Raw genomic sequence first — 17095 nt, forward strand, 5'->3', positions numbered from 1 at the left:
CGCTATCGGACCCCGTCCGTTATAAGGCCCTGCCTGGCATCAGGTCCCACCTGGCATCGAGCCCCACCCGGTATCCAGATCTATTTCCTTTAGGCCCCGCCTGCCTCTGGGCCTCGCCCGCCATACACATACATACGATTAAATAACATACTGAAACATACATAAGCATTCCCTAACCATTCCTTGCTCTAAGGCCTTGCCTAACTTGGGCACCACCCCTGGTCTGCTACTGAAGTAGTGGAACCCCGTCCACACCCCTACTGGTAGTGAGTTACGGGCCCTCATCCACACTCACATCCTTCCTATCACGGGCCTCGCCCCTGCTATTCTAATATCGAGATATGGAACCCCATCCATACTCCACTTGTGATGACATACGGGACCTCACCCACACTCACCTCCCTACTAGGCACATACAAGTATCACGAAGACAACAAGTATAATCTAACGCACTACACAAGAATCTTCCTCGGGAATACCCCGGCATCGGGCCCCCGGCCCGGAAACATACTATTATCTAACGTACTTCGGGCTTACCCCGACATCGGACCCTCGGTCCGGATCCTATCAAACCGATACATACAAGAATCACAAAGACCTCTAGCATCCTAACATTCCTCGGCCCTCACCCGGCATCAGGTCGTAACCCTGAACACATATCAATAAGTGCCTAGGGCTAACCCCTGGGTCTTCCTTCTACACATAAGCATAAACATGAACATGAACATAATGGGCCGGCATTGTGGCCGTAGACCCATGCACACAGTGAGGAGACTTACCTCGCACTGCTGAAAACTCGCTGAACACTTCTGACTGCTAACTGGCAACTTCTGAACCGCTGACCCTTCGACTTCCCGAACTATCAATACCCAAAATAACATTTAGACCACAATAAACCAAAAGTTAACCCTAGTCAAACTTGGTTAAAGTCAACGGTTAAAGTCAACATCCAGTTGACCTGACTCGCCGAGTTGGTCTACCCACTCGTCGAGTCCATACTCCTCCAATCCCAAAACAACCCCGACTCTACTCGTTGAGCCTTGCAAGAACTCGACGGGTTCTCCTTCAACCATGCCACTAGGCCCATCTTCAACCGACTCGTTGAGTTCACCATTGAACTCGTCGAGTTCATTATCCACATATGAATGTCTCTAGTCTGTGACTCGCCGAGTTGTATGAACAACTCGTCGAGTCCATCTTCATAACTAAGAAGATTGCCTTAGACTCGCTGAGTTCTTCCTTGAACTCATCGAGTACGATGAACTTCATAACCATTATGGATCCAGACTGGTTGAATCCTTTACCAACTCCACTCACTGACCCAAATCATAAACAGAAGGGTTTGGGTTTGCGACCCGACTCGCCGAGTACATGAACTGACTCGCCGAGTCCACCTTGCGACATTTCTATTCTGTCGATTACAGTCCATTCCAACACCTTCAACCCATAAATCTGGACTTCTAATGCCAGCATTACACGTAAAGTTGCTAACTTTACGTGCATGCAAGGTGCTATGGAGCTAAAACTCTTAATCCAAGCTAAAATGAAGGTCTAGGACATGAAATGGAGCCATAGCTGGATAAAGCTACCCACTTAGAGCTCCTCAAGCTCAGAAATGCCCAGATCTGAAGTCCTTTTCGTCCTCAAAGGCTCAATACTCAGATTGGCCTTGGAAGTGGCCCAAAAGTGGGAAAATACAAGCTAGAAAGGGAATCTAGATGATTAACAGCCAAGGTATAAGCTTTATACCTTCAAATGATCTGCAATGCTACCCCAACTCTGGATCTATAGCTTCTTCTTGCACCACCAAGGTCCTTCTTCCTTCTCCAAGCTTCAATTCACTCTTAAGGCAAGAACTAGCTCAACAATGGAGTTGGGTGGCTAGGGTTTCGAGTTCTGGACTAGAGAGGCTGCAGATGAAACCCTAGGAAGGAGAATGGAATGCTTAAATAGGGTACCAAGTCCCGAAATTAGGGTTTCCAAACCCAGACCAGACTCGCCGAGTCCACTTGCCGACTCGCCGAGTCGATCACTTAATCCGCGACACGGAACACGCTCTGACTCGTCGAGTTCCTCCTTAGACTCGACGAGTTGACCCCTTTGACTTAGGGTTTTTCTTTCCTTTCCGGGTCTTCTGGATTCTGGGTGTTACACTCTCTCTCTTTATATATATATATATATATATATATATATATATATATATATATATATATATATATATATATATATATATATATATATATATATATATATATATATATATATATATATATATCAAGGTTGTAAAAATCGTTTGACGGTAGCTTGACGGTCGACTGGTGTTAAGGGATTAATCGGACTTGGCGGGGATTAATCGAGGATTAATCGGGGACCATAGATTATTATTAAAATATTAAAATTAATTAAATATTAATATATCTTAAGAAAAACAAGTACTTCACAATTAGAAAATAAGAAAATTTGTAATTTGGAAATACGAAAATATTAACATTTTTGTATAATATTTGAAATTTTGAAAATTTGAAAATTTTGGAGTAAAAAAAAGTTGGTTTTTTGAATTTTTTTTGAAATTTTTAATTTCCTTTTGACTTTTTTTTGACTTCTTTCGACTTTTTTTGACTTTTGTTGACCGATTAATCTCGCCAAGACCGATTAATCCCGCCAAACTCGATTAATCCTAAATTTCCGATTAATGCCCTAATCCTCGACGGTTGGAGAACGCCAAACGATTAATCCACGATTAATCGCCGATTAATCCCGATTTCTGCAACCAAGATATATATATATATATATATATATATATATATATATATATATATATATATATATATATATATATATATATATATATATATATATATATATATATATATATATGGAAATTAATTTTTTATGGCCTCCAAATTGAATAAACGCTTTTCCATTAGGTCCATTCTAGAAGACTTTGACAATTCGATGTGGTGGCCGGTGGAAGTGGGATATTGGATTTCTTATTAAACTAAAAGTCGAAGGAAATTAGCATTGATTTGATGGAACAATGTCTTTGGCAAAGCTACATTTCTGATTTATATGTGATAGTGTATATTATGTTGTTTGTACCATCTGGCAATATAATTTAGAGTGGACTTAAACTTTCCTATTAGAAGAATTTTAAAGAATCAGTGGCTTACAAGCGAACTAGGACCTTCTGCTGGAACTCAAATATTATGGATAGCGAGGTGGTCCCTTCGTCTCTTGTTGAGATTGCGCCTATTCTTCGAGCTGCCAATGAAATTGAAAACGACAATCCAAGGGTTGCCTACATATGTAAGCTCCCTTTTCATATCAACAGGATAAAGTACACACACATATACACAGCCCTTGTTATTAGCGAGTCTCAACCACAACCAAAATCAAGTACTTTTGTTCAAAGTTACTTCTGCCACTCCTTAGGAGTTGAGGTGAGGAATTTCATAAAGGATGGTCCAAATGGTCCATTTTCACATTTTATTTAGGGGTATCATAGATACTCAACGAAATATCCCCTGGATGACACTCAAAATGCTACATATATATCTAAATTTGAGTCAGGTAAACATTATTGCAATTAGAGATGGATTGTAGTGGTTTATATCAGGAAGAAGAAAAACATTTTCTGACTACAATTATGAGGAGAACATGGCCAAGTTACTTACACATCCAACCTGGAGAGACTAATGCATTCTTGTATATTACAACCAAATTTAATTTCATAAATGTAATGTTTAATCATTATTGCAAATATATGAGTGCTAACCTTGGACCATTTGCTATATATGAGAGCCCACTTTCATAAAGGAGTAAATGAAGCTCATTATAAACCATTTCATTAGAAATTGAATAATTTGTGGGTCATGAAAATATGAGCTTTTACAAAATAACTTCACACTTATAAGCTTAAACGGAGTAGTGGTCATGATATCTGAAAATCTTTTGACAACAAGTGCAAATATACCAAAAGTTTAGTTCTTATCATCTCAAATAAATGTTTCACAACATAAAAGAGTTCATAATTTTTTTGGGATACCCAAATGTTGTGTTCTCTCTCTTTGAAAAGGCAAACGAGTACCAATATTGGTTCCTCCGTTGAGCAAGAAGCCACATTGATTTCTTACCTGTAATGACGTCAAGAACCTTTTTTTATATATATAATCAGGTCGGTTCTATGTCTTTGAGAAAGCTCACAAACTAGATCCAGCATCACGTGGTCATGGTGTTCGTCAATTCAAGACTTCCCTACTTGAGCGCCTAGAAAGGGTATGTGTTCTTTTCTGTTTCGTTTTTTTTTATCAGAGTACTGTATTATCTATATCTTCCTCAAGTCTTTCCCATGTGATTACCATTTTGAACAAAGCAACACTATGATGTTGGAAATATTTTAGAACACATTTGTAGCAAGTGTTTCTGTGCTTATTTAAAATGAAGGAAACAGGTTTGACTGGGAAAAGTTTAGAAATTTGTACTTGATAATGAGAATAAAGGAGTTACAGATGTTTGGAGTTCTTAAACATCAATCCAAACCAACCCAAAATTTCACTAACCGCAGTGGTAACTTCATATACATTTCTCTTCATAAGTTGCCTAGACTAAAGAATTCTAGCCATTTAACTAACATAAGTTCCAATCATTAGGAAATCAATCTAACAAATGTGAGTTTAACAACTGGGGAAAACATAGTTATGTTATATCCATAAGCATTAGCTGACAAGTTCCCATGATAAGTATAGAAAAGTCAATTGAAATTGAATTGGTGCAAGGTTAGCAACAGGGGCAAGTAGTGTGGGTGGTCTGTTACACACGAGATCTCATCCCTTTTCAACTAACTCATGTTTCAGTTATGCCAAGAATCCTTTGAAACTATATATACTCTCCATAACAGCAAATAATTAGTTATATGTACAACATGTAAGCTTTTTGTGTATATAATAACTCTTTTGTATTTTTTCTTGTAGCTTCCATGGGCAGTAGGATCATTGCTTTTGCTTGTATTTTTTCTTGTATTTTCTTTTGTTCTAACTATTGTATTTTTTCTTGTGGTTATATAATAACATTTTGCTCCTGTGATACTTGATGTTTGCGGAAATGGACATTGTTGATAACTGTTAAACTTACATATCATTTAGGATTAGTATCTTATCAAAACCTCATTCTGGGATATAATTGGATAGCAAGAAACGTGTTTCTTTTATCAGTCATGTCTTTTAAAAGAGATGTTACTGGAGCTTAACCTCACTGTACTTTTATGTATCTTATTTCTACGTCATTTCAAGTTGGTGGTTTAATTTATGGATTGTTGGTGCCATCATTACTTTCCTTTCTGAAATTCACAAGTCCAAAAATGGCCATCTTTATTTCAGTCCCACTTCATCCTTTTATATTTTAGTTCCTTAGATTGTGAACACCATCTCTGTATTCTATTCAGGAAGATGCAGCAACATTAGGAAGAAGAAATTACAGTGATGCTCGGGAAATTCAGGCCTATTTCAAGTATTACTATGGAAAGTACATTCAAGGATTGCAAAATACTGATAATGCTAATTGGTAATCGTCTTCTTGGTCCTGAGTATTTTCTTTATTTCTTGCTGTATCCTTATTGCAGAAAGCTACTTATAATGCCAGTACCCATCTTGCAAAAGCTTATCAAAATGCTGCTGCACTGTTCGTGGTTTTAAAGGCTGTCAGTCGGGCAGAATCTATCGAGGTGGCAGATGAGGTAATTGCTGGATATTTCTCTTCCTTCATAAAATTCTTTTGGTGATTACATATACTTGATGCAAATTTGTTGTAATTATTATTGTGTATGTGTACATAGATATTGAAAGCAAATGCACATGTAGTGGAGAAGACAGAAATGTATACTCATAATATAATTTCACTGGACACTAAAACTTCAGATCAAGCGCTACCTAGACAACCAAAGGTTAGTTCGAGAAATCATGTCTATACATATGTTCTTGTAGACTGGTTCAGTATTAATTAGTACAAATCATGTCACAGATAAAGCAGCTAGACCACCTCAAAATCCCCCTACAAGTAATTAAAAATTGTACACAAGACTTCGACGAAAGAAACTTCATTGGGAAGGGTGGATATGGAAGGGTCTACACAGGGATTCTCTCCTGGGTGGATTGTATAAACCAGCTAGTTGCTGTAAAACGGCTAGATGTCACTGGGTTTCAAGGTAACAAGGAGTTCCTCACTGAGGTCACAATGCTTTCACAGTATCAACACGAGAACATTGTAACCCTTATAGGGTTTTGTAATGATAACAATGAGATGATTCTTGTGTATGAATACGCACACAATGGAAGCCTTGACACATATTTACGTGACACTACTATATCGGGTGGACTTCCATGGCAACAACTCCTCAAAATCAGCATTGGTGTTGCTTCTGCGTTGGATTATCTTCATAACCATGTGGCAGAAAAGCACAGAATAATACATCGTGATGTAAAAAGTGCCAACATTTTGTTAGATGAGAATTGGAACGCAAAACTTTCAGATTTTGGTTTGTCGAGGATAGGTCTAGCAAATCAACAAAACACCTTTGTGATCACTAATCTTGCCGGCACACATGGTTATTGTGACCCACAATACGAAAGAACTGGTTTTTTAACAAAAGAATCAGATGTTTATTCGTTTGGTGTGGTGTTGTTTGAAGTTTTATGTGGAAGGCTGGCGAGTGTTTATAATTATAACGACGAGCGACGATTCCTCCATCATTTGGCTCGGTCCTGCTACAAAAATGGAGAGCTAGACAAAATTATTGATCATGGATTTAGGAAAGATATCAAACCAAGAACATTGTTCAAGTTTTCAACTATTGCATATCGATGCTTGCAGGAGACTCGGGAAGCACGGCCTACTATTACTGAGGTTGCATTCCAACTTAAGGATGCCATGAAAATTCAAGTAAGTTTCGTTTATATAAATTCCTTAAATATGAATTTTTTTTGGTGGGGTGGGGAGGAGGGGGAATAATAGTCGGCATAAAAGAACATGACTTGGTGAAAATGTATTAGTATTTATTTTGATTCATATATTCAGTTTGAAGATTAGATCTTCCTAGATTAGTTTCTCTTGTAGACACCACTACCTCCTTCTAAGCATTGGAACATGGTGTGTAACTCTCCTGATCACGTGCTCGATGTGCACCTTCTTGATTTTATTCATATCAACTTCTATGAAATTCTTTTGTTTTCTTGGCATTTTTTTGGTGGGGTTGGAAGGAAGGGGAATAATATTGTCTACATAAAAGTACATGAATTAGTGAAAATTTATTAATATTTATTTTTGATTCATATCTTCAGTTACAAGATGAGATCTTCCCAGATTAGTTTCTCTTGCAGACACCACCACCTCTTTATGAGCATTGGAACATGGTGTGTAACTCTGGTGATCACATGCTCAATGCGCACCTTCTTGATTTTATTGATATCAACTTTTATGCATTTCTTTTGTTTTCTTTTCTTCTTGTATCACTTTTGTGTAAGTTTTCCTCATTATTGAAGCTTAGTAGTGTTTTTTTTTTGGTACAAACTAGTTACATGTGTTTTATTAATGATGTACTTATTTGTTGTGTTGAAAACTCAGTAGAATCCTAGATAATGGATTCTTGTGCATCATTTCATGCCAATCATTCCCAAATTATAATGTAGAATTTTAGGTATTATAATGGGAAGGTTTGGTTGGATGGTAAAGAAAGAATATATATCATGAGTGTTCGAGATATTGTCCCCAAAAAGACTTTGGGGACAAACTAGACATTGAAAAATGTCATATACATCCCGGATCTGAAGAAAATGTTGATATCAGTGGGGCGGCTTGATGTTGAGGGTCATTATGTCACTTTTGGTGATCATTAGTGGAAGGTAATGAAGGGAACTTGGTTGTTGTTATAGGACTAAAACGAGGTATACTTTATATGGTCAGAGATTTATGAAGATGAAGCAAACACTATAATAGAATAATGATGGACATCCACTATACAACTTGGGCATATGAGTGAAAAAGAACCAACCACTAACCCCCAAAGGAAGATTCCAGATTTGAAGAGTGTGAGTTGACTTTTGTGAGCCATGTGTTCTTGGAAAACAAAATAAGGTTACTTTTGCAAATATGGGTCAACCGCCCAAGGCCGAAAAGTAGGACTTTTTTTTACTAAGATGTATATGGTTTCACTTAAGTTTCTTTAGTGGGAGGTTCCTGACATTATCTTACTTTTATTGACGACTAAAAGTAAAAAGTTAGGGTTTGTTTTTTGAAAAAAAAAATATGATGTATTTAGCACCTTCAAGAAATAGAAAGTTGATGTGGAATTGAAGCAAGTCTGAAGATTAAGTGTTCAAAAGAAGATAATATGGGAGAGTATAGAAGCAAAGAATTAATAGATTAATATTCTAAAAATGGGATCTTGATGTTGAAAATAGTTCTTGAAATGCCTTAGAAGAATGGTATGGCTAAGAGAATGAACCATACACTAAACTTGAGGGCAAAGAGCATGAGACTACAAGTGTCGCTACCGGGCTAATCAATAGTGGACCCTCATTCCCCATAAGTTTAGATTTTCAGAAGAGGAATGACATTGCTAATAGATTTCAACCATACGTTTAAAGATTATTAGTTGTGTTTATTATAGGAAGATAAATGATTCTAAAAGAGAAACTTGGGATAAAGGCAAATAATTGTACATTCATAGGTTGTGGGTTGGATGACATGGTTATCGTATTTGCGGTAACTAGAATAAAACGGTTATTAGAACCAAAGAGGTGGCGTTCAATGAGAAAGCATTATACAAGGATGAGATTGCAGCAATCCTTAGAAGAGAAAATCAACTATAGAAGAAGAATTAAGTTGCTTTCGATGAAATCTCATATCAAGACATTATGAAACCTATTAATACTCATAAGGTACGTGAAAGCTCATGAAGCAGTGAGAGGTCAGACGGATCAAGTGGATCAAGAAATGGGTTAAGCATCTTGGATTTGGGTTGTGGTGTTGGACTAGTCAAATTGGGCTAGTAGTAGGCTTGGATTTATTAGATATTAATGGTCAAAGATAGGGCCTTGGGCCTTTGGGTTCTTGGGATCTTCTTGACTAAATAATATTTTTTTACATATAATCCTAAATTAATTAGTAATTAATTAATATTTATTTCTTTAGAAAAAACAAATTCTTTAAAACATATGATTAACTACAGACAATATTTTATTAGTTAGTTTCGGTTGGTGGTTTACAACCGCTGTTGGAAGCCTATAAATGGAGGAATTCAGACAGAATTTGAGGGCCAATGAAAAACACACACTTTCTCTCAAAAATCGTTCTTCATATCAAAGGGATCATGGTGAATTTCGACAGATTCAAGATCTGTTCCTGAATTGGTTGTCGTATCCTCAAGCCAGACCCATTCCAAGGCAATTTCGGCATTAGGACATTGCAATTGCAGGCCTCAATCTACTATTTCGAGTTTCTATTTTCTGTTGTAAACATCAACATTCATGTATGTATTCTGATTTGATAATCTTTGATATATATATATATATATATATATATATATATATATATATATATATATAAATTCGATTTATTTATGTTTCTGTTTGTCCAATTCAATATTTGATTACTTTTTGTCATAACAATCAAAGACACAAATCAAAAAGTGAAGAATGAATCAAAAATCCATCATCGAAACACATGTGGAAAAGCCTGAGAAATTCAAAGGTTCAAATTTTCGGAGATGACAACAGAAGATGTTGTTTAATCTAACAACTCTTCATGTTTCCAATGTTCTCACTGATGATTCTCCCTCTCCTCCTACTGGTGTAACCAGTGCAGAAGGAACAAAACGACCCACTGCAACCCAATTGGCAGAACATCAAAGGGATGTGGAAACTTGGAACACAAATGAATATAATTGCAGAAATTATACTCTGGATGCCTTGGATGATTCCCTCTATGATAACTACTCAACCATGACTACTACAAGAGAGATATATGAATCACTGGAAAAGAAATACAAAACAGAAGTGGCATGTTCGAAGAAATTCGTGATTGGAAAGTTCATGAATTTCAATATGGTGGATACCAAATCTGTCCTCAAACAAGTGGAGGAAACTCAAGTCATTGCACATGATCTTGAAGTTGAAGGTATGTGTATAAACTCTAACTTTCTTGTTGGTTCAATCATTGAAAAACTTCCTCCTTCTTGGAAGAATTTCAAACTATATCTTAAGCACTTAACTGATGACATGAGTTTTGAGCAACTTGTATTGAGAGTTCGTGTGGAAGAAGATAACAGATTGAATGAGAAGGGATATGCAAATTCCTTAAAACCAAGTGAAAACTTTGTTGGACAAGAAAGTACTTCAAGGGTCAAGAATAACAACAAGAAAGGGAAGCAAGGCTCCAAAAACTCTTCCAAAGATGGCAAAAATCATGGCCTAAATAAGAACAATTTCAAGAAGAATTTTGGTCCATGTTATGTTTGTGGCAAAACTGGACACAAGGCCAAATCTTGCAGATTCGGGAGGGGTCAAGGAGGAAACAATAAAGGAAACAATGGAGGAAACAATGGTGCTAATTCTGGTGGAGGAGCTTCAAGTCAAGCCAACATAGTTGAATCACCAAATTAGTTTGTTGTTGTGATTCAAACGAACATGGTTAGCAATTGTGTGGATTGGTGTATTGATACTAGAGCCACAAGGCACATTTGCAACTCCTGAACCATGTTTTCTACATACCAGAACGTCTCGGATTTTGAACCAATGTTTATGGAGAATGGCTCTACTGCAAAAATTGAAGGAAATGGAAAAGTGAAGCTACAACTGACTTCTGAAAAAGAACTTGTTTTAATGGATGTGTTGTATGTTCCTGAAATTACTAAGAATCTGATTTCTGGTCCTATTCTTAGAAACAAGGGATTCAAACTAGTATTTGAGTATGATAAGTTTGTCCTCACCAAGGGTGGGATGTATGTTGATTTAAAGAATGGAAAAACTTGGCATGTATATGCATGATCCTTCATTTTTGTGCCATTCTTGTTTGGGACATATCATTTTTTGTTCTATTCAAAGAATGGAAAAACTTGGCATCTTACCAAAATGTTCATTAGATAAAAAAAATAAAATGTGAGGTTTGTGTAGAGTCAAAATTTTCACAGCACCCTCATAAATCAGTTGAAAAATCTAATGAAATACTTGGCTTAATCCACGTTGATTTATGTGATTTTAGAGCAACACCTATAAGAGGAGAAAAGAATCATTATATTTCCTTTATTGATGATTGCAGCAAATATTCTTATATTTATTTGTTAAATACCAAGGATGAAGCCTTGAATTCTTTTATGAATTACAAGGCTAAAGTTGAAAATCAACTTGAAAAAAATATCAAAATTCAAGGTCTGGTCGATGAGGCAAATATGAATCTAAAGACTTTACTGAATTTTGTTCTTTAAATGGTATGATTCATCAAACAACTTCTACATATACTCCTCAACAAAATGGAGTGGCAGAAAGAAAGAATAGAACATTGAATAACATGATTAATTCAAAGTTAATTACTTCTGGAGCACCACAGAATCTGTAGGGAGAAGCATGTCTTGCAGAAAATTCAATAACTAATAGAATTCCTCATAAAAAGAGTGATAAGTCACCCTATCATCTGTGGAAAAGCAGGTTAGCCTCTTACAAAAGGATGAAAGTGTAGGGTTGCCTTGCTAAGGTACAAGTACCTCTTCCTAAGAGGACTAAACTTGGACCAAAAACCATAGATTGCATCTATCTTGGCACTGCCATGAATAGTGCATCATATAGGTTTCTTGTGTATAAATCACATGTTAATGATATACATAACCAGAACATCATGGAATCAGAAGAGGCCAAATTCTTTGAAAATATTTTTCCTTTTAAGGATAAAGGGAAAGAGGTTACCTAGTATAGGAAAAGACCTCCAGATGATGGACTGAATGAAACCATTCTTGACAAAAGCTTACAGTCAAATGAAGAGAGTTCTTCAAAGGTTCATGAAGAGCACTTAGAACCTAGAAGAAGCAAACGGGGAAAAATAGGCAAAAATTTTGGATTTGATTACATGACCTATCTAGTGAATAATGAACCACAAACTTATAAGGATGCTATGGATTCTTCTGAAGATCCCTTTTGGAAAGAGGCAATCAAAAGTGAGATTGACTCCATTATGCAGAATAATACTTGGAAATTGGTTGATTCGCCACCTAGGTAGAAACTAATTGGGCACAAATGGATATTTAAGAAGAAGTTAGACCTGATGGTACCATTGAGAGGTACAAAGCTTGTTTAGCAGCTAAAGGGTATCGTCAAAAGGAAGGTCAAGACTTCTTTGACACATATTCACCTGTTACAAGAATTACATAAATTCGTACATTAATAGTAATTTCAGCCATTCACAATTTGGAAATAAACTAAATGGATGTGAAAACTGCTTTCTTGTATGATGAACTAGATGAAGAGATTTATATGAATCACCCTGAAGGGTTTGTGGTTAAAGGTCAAGAAAAAAAGTTTGTAAGTTAGTTAGATCACTTTATGGACTAAAACACGCTCCAAAGCAATGGCATGAGAAGTTTGATAACACGTTACTCTCTAATGGATTTAGAATTAATGAATGTGATAAATGTGTTTATGTCAAACAATACAGGAATGCTTGTAACATTATATGTTTGTATGTGGATTATATGCTTATAATGGGTACTAGTTTGGATGTCATCAATCAAACCAAGAAAATACTACACTCCTTCTTTTCCATGACGAACTTGGGAGTAGTAGATGTGATCCTTGGTGTAAGACTTCAAAGAAGACTAGATGGTTATACTCTTACTCAGTCCCATTATATTAAGAGTGTACTCAAGGAGTTCGGACACTATAATGACAAGCCGATAGTCACCCCATTTGATGCTTCTAGTCATCTTAAGAAGAATAAAGGTGATAGTGTAGTTCGGTTAGAATATACTTAAGTTCTTGGTAGCTTAATGTATATTATGAATTGTACTAGACCGGACTTGGCTTGTAGTCTAAGTAGATTGAGTCGTTACACCTATAATCCTGGGAAAGATCGTTGGTATTAATTAGGGAGAGTGCTTAGATATTTAAAGCATACAATGAAATACGGATTACATTACACGAGGTATCCTCCTGTAGTAGAAGGATATTGTGATGCAAATGGATTTCCAATACTACTGAGGTAAAATCGACAAGTGGATATGTGTTCACTCTTGGTGGAGCTGCTATCTCTTGGAAATCATCTAAGCAAATTGTGAATACTCGTTCTAAAATAGAAGAAAAGTTTGTTGCTTTAGATAAAGCTACTAAAGAAGCTGAATGGCTTAAAAGCTTCCTAGAAGGTATTCCTGTGTGGCCTAAACATGTTACTGCCGTTGGTATACATTGTGATAGCATGGCTGCTCTCACTAGATCACAAAGCAAGATATAGAATGGCAAATCAAGACACATTAGGTGCATTCACCTTACAATAAGAGATTTGCTGAAGAATGGAATAATTTCCATTAGATACATAAAGTCAAAGGAAAGCATAGCTGATCCTTTGACAAAAGGCCTTAGTAGAGAGCAAGTTCTCTTTACATTAAGGGCAATGGGCTTAAAGCCAATATAATGAGTCACCACCTGGCGGAAACCTAACCTAGTAACGTTGGAGATCCCATGGTTTAGGTTCAATAGGACAACTAGTTGGGGAAGACTCAAATCACCACTAAAACAAAGGTATGCTCACTCTTATGATATTTATTTTGTGTTTTCTATTGATGATATAGGGATGTTTTCTTTACTCTTAATTATGATGATGGCTTTTATAGTGAAATAGTATGAATTATTCCAGATCAGCATTACCTATATGAGATGGATGTGAGGTCGCATCTTTGGTATGGCTAAGCTCTCTAAAGTCTCATGAAGAAAGGATTGTTCACGTACGAAATGAACACAACGGTGAGAATTGAATCATGCTTAAATATGATATGTGTAATACCTCTTGTTTTGATTTTACTACACAAAGTGGTTAGTTCAAGACTCTAGTTCATAACCCACAAAGTAGATCCAAGTAGTACTCACTATGAAAGGCTCAAGTTTTATAACACATATTCAGATGCATGTCATATCTTACTTCCCTTAATTGAATATCAATTCACTTATTATCTATTCAAATGTGGGTTATTCTTGAAGTTTGAATAGAAAATGTGGGGTATTGTTCGAACTTTGTACCAGAAAATTACAATCTAGGACTTGTCCCATATAAGAGGAAGAGAAAACCTTTTCCCACCTAATAAGTCTTGTCCCAATCATTTAATCAAATGGATCAAGTAATGGGTTAAGCATCTTGGATTTGGGTTGTGGTGTTGGACTAGTCAAATTAGGCTAGTAGTAGGCTTAGATTTATTAAATATTAATGGTCAAAGACAGGGCCTTGGGCCTTGGGGCTCTTGGGCTCTTCTTAACTAAATAATATTTCTTATATATAATCCGAAATAAATTAGTAATTAATTAATTTTTATTTCTTTAGTAAAAAACATATTCTATTAAATATATGATTAATTGTAGACAATTTTTAGCAATTAATTTTGGTTGGTGGTTTACAACCACTACTGGAAGCCTATAAATGGAGGAATTCAGACAAAATTTGAGGGCCAAAGAAAAACACATGTTTTCTCTCAAAAATCATTCTTCATATCAAAGGGATCATGGTGAATTTCGATAGATTCAAGATCTGTTCTAGAATTGGTTGTTGTATCTTGAAGACAGACCCGTTTCAGGCCTATTTCTGTCTTATGACACTGCAATTGCAAGCCTCAATCTACTACTTCGAGTTTCTATTTTATGTTGTAAACATCAACATTGAAGTATGTATTTTGTTTTGTAAATCTTTGATATATATATATATATATATATATATATATATATATATATATATATATATATATATATATATATTCGATTTATTTATGTTTCTGTTTGTCAAATTTAATATTTGATTACTTTTGTCATAGAATTTATGAAACACCACATCCGCCAACAATTTATATTAAAATAATATAATCATTTCAAAATAATTTATTTATTTAAAAAAGACAAACCTTGTCCTCTAATCCCTGAAACAAAATTATACGGCAAGAAAATTGATTGGTAACCTCTCAAAAAGAACTTCTTTTTACCTTGGTAATGTCCACATTGATCGTGAAATCAAGTTCTGTAACATCCCGTTTAAAATAGAATGGTTAAATAATAATCCGGAACCCCGAGAAGTAATTTTATTATTATTATTATTATTTTATTATTATAGCCCAAAATCAAATATAATTAGCAAGGTGTGGGTTTCGGGAAGCCAAATGACAAGATTTGAATCTCCAGGGGTTAAAGTGGAATTTCAGGGCTTATTTTGTAAGGATTTTAGAAAGCAGGGTGTAACTGGTAACATTTGGACTCATTCTGAAAGGAATCTCTGAAGTCAGGGTAGAAAGAGTAAAATATGGACCTATCTTGAAATAAATGGAGGAAGGAAGGGCTAATAGTGTCATTATGGACCAAATTTTATATGGATCGGGGTTTATAAGCGGTCATCCCTCCGCAACCCTAACCCTAGTAGCATTTTAGCCGTCACCCTCTTCCTTATGACCTCCGGCCCCGCTATTCGCTACTGTCGAAGTCGCAACCCACCATTGAAGCCCTTGATGCCGGCGGCAATAAGGGTCACCAGGAAACGAAGTTACGTGGGTTGCTGTCACTGTTTGCTTGCTAGATTGCCTTTCCTTCCCAGCGAAGTTGAGTAACCGCTAGTCCCCCACAGTCTTTTTATTCTTCTGTCGCTGCAAGGTCGCCATTCCGGGCGGCTGTTGTGGCTGATGTTCTCCTTTGATGGCCATGAGCCACCGTTCGTCTTGTTGCCGCCGTCTCCTGTCGTCATCGTGTGCCACCCACCTACATCTTTTTTGGTGTGTAAATTTGAGTGATGCTATGCTAATCGTCTTCTTTTTGAACGTTTCTGTTGGCCGGAAAACCCGAGCAAACCACCACGGCTGCCAACCGTGGTGGATGACGCCGCTAGTTCTTTTCTGTCACCCTTAACCACCATGTACAGGTGGCTGTGAGTGTGGTTCAGTGGTTGTATATGTGTTTTTCACTTGTGAGGGCTGTAGGATCGTTTCTTGGCTGGAGATTCAAAGAAAAACCTCGTTGCCACCACCGTGAGGTGGTGGCTGCCGCCATGAACCACAACCAGCCACTACTATTTGGTGGTGGCTGCCGCCTCCTGCTGCCACCAACCGCCGTGTTGGGTGGCGGTGTGCCTAGTTTACCTTTTGACTCGTTTGGGGTGCTTGGATAGAATGGGCCCAATGAAAACCTAGTGGGCCCAACGAAACACTAATAGGCCTAATAAACCTTAATTGATCAAAAGACGTAGCTATTAGGCCTATTGGGCTAAGATGGGGTTGGAAAACCTAATTAGGGTTTAGAAAACCCTAATATTGGATTTATGAGCTTTGGACTTATCGGGACCCACATTTGGGCCATTGGAATTGGACTTTGTATCAAGCCCAATCACACCATATGATTTATCTAGTTGAGTGGTGGACTTAATGGATTAAGTCCTTAATGGGTTAAGTGTGAAACACTTAAACCTAATTGTCATTTTATGTGAAACCCTAATTTCATTAGGCTTTGAGTTGGGCCTTTCTATTGGGCTTTGGTGATTGGGATGTTTATAGGCCATCCAAGAACAATTATATGGACTATAATAATTTAATGGGCTTTAGGGTAAGGCCCATGTGAAGGTTTGGGCCAAATTTGGAAAATTAGGCCATAGATGGGCCGTAATTGGGCCTTTATGATTATGAGATATTGGCCCATTAGAAATGCCAAATGATTGGACTGGACTAAATTGTTAGGCCTTTGAATGAGACCATGTAAAGGTTGGGCCCAATTTGGAAAATTGGACCATATGTTGGGCTTTGGTCCATGGTTTGACTTTTGAGCCTTTGGATTAGGCCTTGGACTGAATAAAGCTAAGTTAGGGTAAAGTAGTCTTTTACCACAAG

The 17095-nt window shown here is 36.7% G+C and overlaps 2 protein-coding genes and 1 pseudogene across 2 annotated transcripts; all 3 read left to right on the forward strand.

The window, feature by feature from the left end:
• The first annotated feature begins 3206 nt into the window (after positions 1-3206).
• LOC145124490 (callose synthase 2-like) lies at positions 3207-5563 on the forward strand. The gene is made up of 4 exons (XM_079059855.1): positions 3207-3306; positions 4175-4275; positions 4971-5003; positions 5441-5563. The coding sequence occupies exons 1-4, from the start codon at positions 3207-3209 to the stop codon at positions 5561-5563; spliced, it is 357 nt and encodes a 118-aa protein (XP_078915981.1).
• A 443-nt stretch (positions 5564-6006) lies between these two features.
• LOC145124499 (putative receptor-like protein kinase At5g39000 pseudogene) lies at positions 6007-7358 on the forward strand (annotated as a pseudogene).
• A 2412-nt stretch (positions 7359-9770) lies between these two features.
• Positions 9771-10652, forward strand: LOC145124509 (uncharacterized). The gene has a single exon (XM_079059873.1). The coding sequence runs from the start codon at positions 9771-9773 to the stop codon at positions 10650-10652; it is 882 nt and encodes a 293-aa protein (XP_078915999.1).
• Positions 10653-17095: the final 6443 nt, after the last annotated feature.

Source organism: Lactuca virosa, chromosome 1 (genome assembly GCF_052849685.1).
Source record: "Lactuca virosa cultivar CGN04683 chromosome 1, Lactuca_virosa_CGN04683_v6, whole genome shotgun sequence".
NCBI classification, from domain to species: domain Eukaryota; kingdom Viridiplantae; phylum Streptophyta; class Magnoliopsida; order Asterales; family Asteraceae; genus Lactuca; species Lactuca virosa.